The 10000-nt window shown below is 40.0% G+C and overlaps 1 protein-coding gene across 3 annotated transcripts in view; it reads right to left on the bottom strand.

Moving 5' to 3' along the window:
- The window catches only part of LOC138014588 (G-protein coupled receptor GRL101-like), a 28064-nt gene that overhangs the window by 11744 nt on the left and 6320 nt on the right, over nucleotides 1-10000 (bottom strand). For 2 of the 3 annotated variants that reach the window (XM_068861708.1, XM_068861709.1), the window contains exons 2-5: nucleotides 5059-5152; nucleotides 2236-2424; nucleotides 1714-2058; nucleotides 991-1179 (exon numbers count right to left, since the gene is read on the bottom strand). In XM_068861708.1, the coding sequence (XP_068717809.1) occupies nucleotides 991-1179; nucleotides 1714-2058; nucleotides 2236-2424; nucleotides 5059-5131 (796 nt within the window). In that variant the 5' untranslated portion in view covers nucleotides 5132-5152. Of the gene's footprint in view, nucleotides 1-990; nucleotides 1180-1713; nucleotides 2059-2235; nucleotides 2425-5058; nucleotides 5168-10000 lie in introns of all 3 variants that reach the window. The other variant, XM_068861710.1, reaches the window with a different exon arrangement.

Below are 10000 nucleotides of genomic sequence, written 5' to 3'. Positions count from 1 at the left end.
AAATTTCAACCTGCTCAAACAAATAAATAAATAACATAACATAATAACATAACATGTTATTTCAAACACGACATCTTATTGGTAAGCTGGTGTGACAGTGGACCGCGCTGTCATGGTAACAACGGATAAAATTAACCTTCGCAGCACGGGCGCGACCTAAAAATAGATTTCAAAGACAATATTATGAGACACAGGGATTCGCTCTATTACCTCATAAAGCTCTTGACTTCCTATTGTATAACTTCCTGGACAACGTAAACTTTTGAGCTGGGGTACGTTTTTCAGACAGTAGCTGTGTAGCAGTTATATCTCAACAAAGATATCTACTAGAGTGTAAAATTAAGTCGTATCTTTATTCCCATGCAATCTATCCTAGTATCAGACCTAATAATGCAAATGGCCCCAAAACAGCAACAATGGCAAACCCCTTCCAAGGCTTTGAATTGAACCTAGACTTCGGAACTACATCACGGTAGCTCTACTGACTGAGCTACAAGGTCAGACAAAAGGAGAGAGAAGTATCTGAGAGGTTATACGCCGGCAATGTGTTTCATGTCCAAGTAACGAGAAGGGGTACGTTTTTCGCCGAAATATTTGCTGACAAGAAATCATCGACTTGGATTGGCTTATGTTTCCCAAACGTTTTCAAACAGTATAAGTTTTTTTTTCTACAATTAATAGACTTTACCCTTTTAAGGATATTTTGCTTTAATTCTACTAGAAAAGGCTTAAAGATTTCAAGCGTATAGAAAACACGTGATTGCGTGCTTTCACATACTATCTAATAAAAAATAGTTTCTTATAGTATAGTATCTATCTTATGAAGTAGTAACGACTTTCAGAAACTCCGACGGGAAATCTTACTTTTACCCCTCCAAACGACGATCGATGCCTAGATCCTCGATCGGATGCGCCGACCGACAATCGAATCAGCTTGGATGCGATACTAAGCGACCGATACCACGTATAGGTGGTGTTTGAAATACGCACCGTCTTCTGCGACACAGAATCCTCTCTTTTTGTCCCTGTCATAATTCGAGGTAACAGAACACCATAGATCGCTGACATGACCATCATCTTCATGGGCGCAGTCGTAGTGCAGTTTTCCGTTGTGCGTAAAAGGGAAAACACAGCATGCTCCTCCGCCATTGCCACCGTACGAGCGAACCCGACAGTCTCCTGAAAAAGAGTCCGTGCAGATTATTCAGAAAAGGGCCCGGAAAGTTTCGGGACTCTCGAGAAACTGGCCCTCGATTAATTACTTTGATCAATTACGATATGCGCATACAAATAAGCCAATCGCAACATAATTGCAAGCCGGCGAGAAAAGCGGGGGAAAAGTTTTTGCCTCTGATTTTCAAAGAATAAGGCACAAAATTTGTTGGCCCATCACCAAGCATAACGATGCACAATCAATTACAAAATGGCTGTCGTCTGTTTCCAAAAACGCTGGTTCCTTTTTCAAATCCGTGTAGTGTGGTTTAATTAAGCTCTGTCGTGTACGCGGAATAGTCAAAATATACTAGCCAAAGAATGAAGGCAGGCGGGCACTGGACGAAGTGTGCGCTTTGCTTTTAGCGTTGCTTGACATGGTACAATTTAAACAAGTTTTACGTCAAGCGCTGGTTTTTTAATGAAGACTTGAAAAAAAAAAAACAAAGCAAAATATTCATACATACATAAGCTCAATATCGAGCTTTAATCAACATTCACCTGAATCATAGTAAGCGCGAAACCCTTTGAACAAGTCCCCTCGACCAGCGCTGAATTCTACCAACATCTTGTTCCCACTTGACCGTACCCCCCTGGGTAGGTGGCTGCCACAGAATATCCCCAAGGTAGGATCCGATGTATTAAGTCCGTCGTAGACACTCACGCGCGCATGCTCACAGTGGGTACTATTTTCTAGCTCAAAGTCAGTAAAATTTAAAGTGACGTGATTGGCTGAATCGACATGTATTTTCCAGGTGCAAGAAACGTTACTTTTGTAGTTATGTGGAAAGTTGGACGAGGAAATAACTCCTGCAGTTTGAGTACGTGATCCTCCGCAGCTATGGCCTGCAAAGTAAATGTAATAAGATCTTTAATTTGCGGAATAAGGTTAATTTTTTACTCATCTCTATCTTCTTCATCTCCATTCCCTTCGGCAGCCAACCTCGATTCCAGGGAAAGCCACGAGAGCGAGGTTGAAACCGAATGAGCGCGGCCAGCGACATGGGTCAACCATCAGCTTACCGTTTCTAAGGCAATAGAACTTGACTTTTCTGTCACCCTGATGTGTCTCAGCAAAACACCAAGGGTTCCGCCAATGTTTATCCGGGTCCTTGGCTTCCTCATCAGCCACACATTCGTCATATCGACGGTTGTTATACACAAATGGTAACTTGCAGCATTTGTTGTTTTCCGTCACAAAGGGACATGATTCTGGTGATTTAACAATAACTTAAGCAATCAGACAGACCGTTTCTATTCTCCATTTGCACAAATTATTGTTTGCAATTTCTCCTGAGACAAGAAGATGTCCTAAGAGAAATCGAAAACAATGCCTATGCAAATTTCTGGGCGGTAAAAGAAGTGTATTGTGGGATTGTGCAAGTAGAGCATTAATAGACCGTATTCATATTCTCAGTATTGGACTGGAACTAGTTTCCAATAGAGGCTAATGAGGGGGAATATATTAAAAAGTATTTGCATTTGAAAAGATTCCCCCGCATTAGCCTCCATTGCAAGCTAGTTCCAGTCCAACACTCATCCCCAGAGGCTTTCTATTCGCTTTGCGGCAATCCAAATTGAAAGAAAAGGTTCTTGGAAGAAATTACGTTTTAATTTTCTCGTCAAGATCGATCTAGTTCATAGACTCTTTTCAGCTCGAAAAATCTCGAATTCACATGTCATTTCACTCCCCATGACGATTTTAAAGAAAATAAAATTCGCAACTCTCTTAGCATCGCAAGAGTCACAGAAGTCATCAATTTATTTCTGTGTTCTCCGGTTTAGGAATGCACAAGTGATTGGAACAAGACGCTGGTTAATTAAGGTTATTTCTTGTGATTTCCTCGGCCTCAGGAAAAACCCTGGGCGTGGTTGTTCCAAAAACCGTTTAACGTCGTAATTCAAGATGAAAAAATTAACGAAGGAGTTTGTTTTCTCTACTCCCAAATGTTATTCAACACTCACGGGTGTTCCACAATATTTTACATAGAGAAAGACAATCTTGGAAAAGAACCAAACCAAAGTTTTCACTTACCCTGATATAACTTAAGGACGGTGCCTACTATTGTTATTGCACTTACGTTCAGCGCATCTCGAGATACTCGGATTTCCTATGGGTGACACCTATTAATACAGGGATATTTTTGTGCCGTTCAAAACTATGCAGAGAAAGCAGAACTTAGCAAGTGCTCTTGGCATCCAAAAAGAAAATTGGGGCTAACCATGCATTTTTCAGAGATAATTAAGCTTCAATTTGGAAAAGAACGCCATACATTGCTTTGTATTTCAAATCTTTTTACAAATATTGTTGATTAATTATCTTCGAAAAATGCGTGGTTACTCCCAAATTTTTTTTTGGATTTCAATAACACTTGTTAAGATTTGCTTTTCCTGCATATTCAGTAAACCGCGCAAAAATACCTTTGAATTAGTAGGCACCGTCCTTAATCGGCTTTCGAACAACCGGGTCCATGGTGACAAGGTTGTCTGTTGGTGGCCTGAAAAGCAGCGTCCAGAATGGTCTTGGCCCAACCGGAAAGCACATTCAGTTTATTGGATAGAATAAAACAGGATAGCTTCCTTTTTCGTACCAAAACCTCAACAGGTCCAAAAACAGCACAATTATCAAATATTTTGAGTACGCTCCCAAATAACTGTGCTCACATCAATGACATTGTGAGCCCGACAGTTTCTTAGTAAAAAAAAGTTAAAATAAACTCAGAACCCCTTTGCTTAATTTATTCGTGTTTTTTAAAAGCAGTTACCTAGAAAAAGTTTAAAAGATTATCCAATTTATTCTAACTAAAGGTTCCTCACTTGAAGAAAGTGAAACAAGTTCAGCGGCCAGAAACCAAAAATATATCTTTCTCTTCTTACGAAAAAGCACATTGAAAAGATAAGAATTCCCAGCTTGTTTTTGACGGCTTACTCTATATGCACTTTCGTTTCATACGTTAAACATCTCAGATGAGGTTTTGGTCATCAAAGAGTGAAATAATCGAAGATAAGCTTAAACGCCTTTGAGTTGTGAGTGCATACCTGTATTCTACGAATGTTTCCCGAAAGCACTCCCCAGAAATAAGACAATTCCACTCTCAATCTCGTTCACCACATGTCGCTTTTAACATCGTCGTAATAACAACATCCGTATCTCATTTCCTATCGTTGGCGTATTTGTTTGTGAGGAAAAAGAGCGATGTACCGATTTGCCTGCTGTGAACAAAACGAGGAACTTCTTTATGCCAAATCGATGTCAAATTAAGAAAAGTTTATGCAGATAACGGGACTATGAAAGATAAAATACAATCAAAGGGATAGATAATATGATTACTTCTCAGTCTCGAAACCCCAATTTCTTCGGATCTTTGAGTACGTATCTAAGATACTTTAAGTAAGTTGCGGTTTTAGTTATCAAGCAAATAATCTCGACAAAAGGTTTCTCTTCTTAAAGAGAAAGCTTTTAACGGACCAGTCAAGTTGTCAAGGCTTACCTCCTGTACAGGTTATCTGTTTAGAAAAATAGAATTATATTTAACTAACAGGGAACATTATTTAAAATATATACTACTCCTCAGTTCTAAAGAGGGAACAAAGAGAGTTTTGTCGGTTATTAACTCAAAACGCCATCCAATAAAATAAGTCCTTAGCAGGTTGAGTCATGTTGGAGTCCAATATTCGGGTATAAAAGCTTTATTTCAAAACATGAACAGGAAGAACAAAACTCTTTTTAATGATTTTGTATGTTATAAGAAGTATACATACGAAACGTACAGAGAAAACGTAATTCCACCCTCTGGTGTGGGCAGATATTTTTGTCCTAATTTACTTCTTTTCCAGCTTACTTACGCTTTTCTGGTTGTGTCTGTGAAATCCAAATGGACAACAGTACAGCTCCAAAAAGCTCTTTTACGCTCGCCATATCCCTCCCTTTTGCGCTGTCCTGAAAAAATAAGTACTGTCACAAAAAACAGCTGTTCCGATTATAGGAGCCGAATGCTGTGTCTAGAGATGTAAGGGCGAATCTGCGTCGGAGGATACTTGAATTGGCGCTACAAGCGTTTCGTCTGAATTTTCATTTTCAAGTGTCTGCGTGGGTCCGTTAGCAAACCTTGCTAAATTGATTTCTATGGCTCCCTGCCGCAATGCTAACTCACCAAAGTTCGGGCTCTTTTGATAGGACATGAAAGCAATTAATTAACTTTCTTTTCAGGGCATAAAGGACTCTGATATGAACCACAAGCGTGGTAAAATCCTCTAGCTCCGTCAAATCGTAACATTGCCCTTCAATTTGATTGGTGATTTCAGCTCCTCGAGAATAACTTATTACTGCCGAGTTAGCCTGCGCATCAAAGTTTTCTGTTGAGTTTTTGTATACGTCCTGATTTCCCATACAAAATTTAGATTTTCCAGCCTGGAAAAAGGGCCTAGGAAAGTGTTTGCTCCGGCGGCTAAGGCCGAATTGGCGGAACAGAAACAAACGAACTCCACTCGACATTGATTGATTATCGCAAGGATAACAATCAATTTACAATTTCGGAAGACTTTTTTAATATCCTCCATAAGTGCTTTGATGTAAATTTGTGAACTAAAGAAGATAAAAATGTGGAAATCAAGGCCCACCCGCCATGCATCAAGTTCTAAACTAAGCTCAGTCAAATTCTTAAGTGTTCACTAAGTAAAGTAATTATTGCCATTTACTGGGACTAGAGTAAATTAAGCCTCCTTTTCCGTGTGCATCCAAACAGAAGTTAGTGATGCGCAAGTCAACACACGAAGGGCCAATGCGCCAAGCTGATCAACGATGTCATCCGATGACGTCACACTCTTGGAATACGACTGCGAACTCGGAGAATTCGGAAGCAATCACATTCTCGACTTCTGAAGTTACTAAAATTGCGCATGCATATCACCCTTTCTTGCCGTCTCAGTGTGGAAAGAATTTCAAAGATGCACCTCGACGAGACAACAAGTAGATACATACAATGACTATAAAATGAACTGTTTTTAAGAGTCAAGTTTTCTAGCTCTGCACGGCTCTAATTAAAGACACTGAGCACTAGAAATCAAATCGATTTTAACTCATATCACTGCTGAAATCAAGTATTCGTTTTTTAGGAGACAGAAAAACCGGAAAACCCGGTGAAAAACCTCTCGGAGCATGCTGATGTATATGAGTAGAGAACCAATACCACATATCCACGTAGTCCAGGCTATAAAGCATAGACACATTAAGTCAAAGGGGTATCCAACGACGGGGAGTCTTAATATTTGTTCAGAATTACCTAAAATGGTTTGCACAATGCTTTAAAATCTCGTTTAGTGAGTTTCACGGTAGCTGCCTTTCAAAATAACTATCTGTTCGGATGTTCTAGGGGTCTTCAGGCTCGGACTTTAGGTATCAGGGTGGGGTGGGGAGGGGGAAATTGAGGAGATACGGGATATTTTTTTAAAGTAGGAACGCATCGCGTACGTGTGGTAGTGCAGTAATAGACCAATTTCGATTTGTATGAGTTTATTCCCCAGAGCCTCGAGATGATGCCTTTTGTTTTCGACTGAATTTTAATATATCGAAATTGGTCTATTTGACAGTGTTTATTTCCATAACTGTCAACTGAGCTGCGTTTTGTTTTTCAGGAGACTCAAGTTTTCCCTGCGTAATATGTGGCTCTATTAGTACACGATATTTTTTTTGGTATCGTAAACCATTATAGTGCCATGGTAGATGTCTTTGCTAAATACCCCCTGAGAAGACATGTGGTTCAGTAAAAGACTATAAACCCAGAAAGATTGAAGAAAATAAAAGGAAATCGAGAAATATTTGCCTTCAAGGCCGACCACAAGCTTAAGCGTGTACTCTGAGGTTCAGACAGCTTTCCAAGAAATATGCTCACAGAAATGAAGCCCTGTTCGGCGGGGTTAGAATCTGTATGGGAGACGTGAAAATATGCGACCTGCTGTCAGGAACATACTACCAAAAAATTTAACGCTCAAAAATGCGAACTAAGCAAGGTACTGATTTTGTTATCCTGCCTTATGCAAAACAAATATTGACGCAAAAGTAAATAAATATTGATCAATCAATCAATCAATCAACTTTATTTAAACACGGTAAATGGCTCAGCAAGCTGGTTTTCAGACATGCCGTGCAAGAATTACAAAGTATAAATGCTAAAAAATTACAAGAATTTCAAGATATAAATGTTAAAACGACTAATGAACTAGGTATAACTTAGCGCTAAATATCATATAATGGCAAAGAAATTTAAACAATAGTAATAGTTAGTAACAAGCATAATTTACAATATAATAATACGAACAAGCCATGTAAAAATGTGCCCTAGCGAGGTAAAATGTGTCTTATGATATCGCACATTTAAAGCTTGCAAGATCCCTTATCTTATCTTGATATGTATTTTTTAAGGAGAGCAGAAGGAACTTTTAGGAAGTGTCGATTGAGAATAAAACAATTTGCCATCAGCAACAAAATTTGCGAGATGAAAACATCATAAATTTTGTGCTACGAATATAACAAGTTACCATCAGCGAAAAACATTTCGGGAGATTTTTGTTACGTTCAGTTTTTCTATCGTACTTTTGGTCGCACAAGTAAAATCGCAAAATCGAAAGTGACATCGATTTTAGCGGCCACCTGTGATCAAGTTACCGTGCATGTTTAATACTGACAACTATGCATCTGGGACAAAATGACCAATTCTAGCGTTTCAAAAACAGCCTTTTATTACGTGGAATGCCGAAGGCATACCACGTCTTAACCCGAAACACCCGAAACACCGAAACGAAACCACCGGAACGAGACAACCGGAACCGCCGACACCATGGAAACGCCGGAACGAAACACCGAAACGAAACCAGCGAAACAATCGAAACACCGAACGAAACCACCGGAACGCACGAAACATGATAACAACTTGAACATCGAAACAGACTCATACTAAACACCACCGAGACTCGACGTCCGGGCGGATTGTCGCTTCGAGTTTCCTGTTTCAGTTGTTCTTTATTCACAATCTTTGCAGATTCCCTCAGCACATACAAAGAGTGAAACCAAAAAATTCTTTTTTTTTTCATTAGTTTTCCTTTTACATCTCAAAATAACTATATCACGCATGTGAAGTGTTTGCCCATCAGCACACAAAGACGAAACAATACGCGGGCACTTTCGCGCACCGGTGGCTCAGTTGGTTGAGAAACGGGCCGTGACGCGGGAGGTCGCGGGTTTGAACTCCGGCCCGATCAACACTCAGGATCTTAAAATAACTGAGGAGAAAGTGCTGCCTTTGTAATTTTATCTGCAAATGGTTAGAGTTTCAAGTCTTCTCGGATAAGGACTATAAACCGTAGACCCCGTCTCACAAATATCTTCCATGTTCATTAGTTCCCTGTGGGACGTTAAACCCACACACTATTCGAGAAGAGTAGGGGATGAAGTCTCCGGTTTTGTGGCTGTCCTGTTCTCTCCAGCAGAAGTGGCTGGCTTGGCGGTGATCTTTCTAAAAAGGCTTGTGGTGTAAGCAGAAAAAGCCATAAGTCAAAAAGGGACTTTGCCGAGTGCTGGAATATGTAGACGTCACCGAAAGCTTTTAGATCAGATTCCTGAAAATTTGAAGCGTTTAACGTACATGCGGCGTTGGAAACAGTGCAAAGACCAAGGTAACAAACAAAAATACAAGGCGACAAAGTTATATAATAAAAAAATGTTAACGCATTTTAAAATTATTGAATTATTGAAACGTATTTGCATTTCGAAGAGATAGTTTATGGTGGAAACTGAACTTGTGACTGTTTCGATTGTTTCGATGGTTTCGTTTCGGTGTTTCGGGTTTCAGTACATGCACCTGAATTGTTACTTCTTTCTTTTTTATTTTATGCGTCCGCATGTCCGCATTTAAGGTTTTGCTGTCTCGTCTCGGGTAGTCGAGCCAAACTGTTTGCATACGAAAAAGGTGTCTCGCCTACCAGGTTACGTTATCCTAACTGCCGAGGCGAGACAACTTGCCTCCCCGAGTTGTCTCGCCCCTCTTATGTAAACGGTTGATAGAATTTTTAATCAAATGAGTGGAAAAATATCTCATCCAGGATAACTCAGGGCGAGAATTTTCTCGGTTACCCGAGGGCCATTCTAGCGTTCTCCAAAGTAGTTTTGAAATTTCTACGCATGCACTCTTCAGACAGGCTCCGCAGTGCTTTTCCGAAATACTTAGGAAATCTCCTTTCAGAAAAATGTTCGAGTCCACAATCTTAGTGCTCCTCGAAAGTCCGAGTCCGAATATTCGAAAATTTTAGCCTCCTTCCTTTCGAACAGGTATTTACCGAACAGGTATTTGCTCGTTGGGTTGTTCCCTGAAGGAATTGCGGTCGGTCCGCCCCAGAGTCGATCCGCCCCGTATCATCCAAAGTCGATCCGCCCCACAGCAGAGTTGATCCGCCCCAAATGATATATATTGAAATATTCGAGCGATATTATTTCTTAATGATGAAATAACTCACGTGCGAGTGAAAATATCGATCAATCGTCTGGTTTGCACGTTTGGTGAGTGGAATTGTCGCCCGAATTGTCGATCCGCCCCATTTTACTGAGTCGTTCCGCCCCACATTTGACACATTAACTAATTTCTGTTCAACAAAAGATGATCTCTAATGTTAACGTACCAGTACTGTTCTGAAAGCGTTATAGAAATGTGCAGGTATAAAATTTCCCGTTTCGTAGATGATGTATAAATAGCTTCTGTTCAAGTAACATTTACATGAAGTGCCTATTCTCCATGAT

This window comes from Montipora capricornis, chromosome 8 (genome assembly GCF_036669925.1).
Source record: "Montipora capricornis isolate CH-2021 chromosome 8, ASM3666992v2, whole genome shotgun sequence".
Classification (NCBI taxonomy): domain Eukaryota; kingdom Metazoa; phylum Cnidaria; class Anthozoa; order Scleractinia; family Acroporidae; genus Montipora; species Montipora capricornis.
The sequence above is the reverse complement of the archived record's forward strand: the minus strand, read 5'-3'. Positions and strand labels throughout refer to the sequence as shown.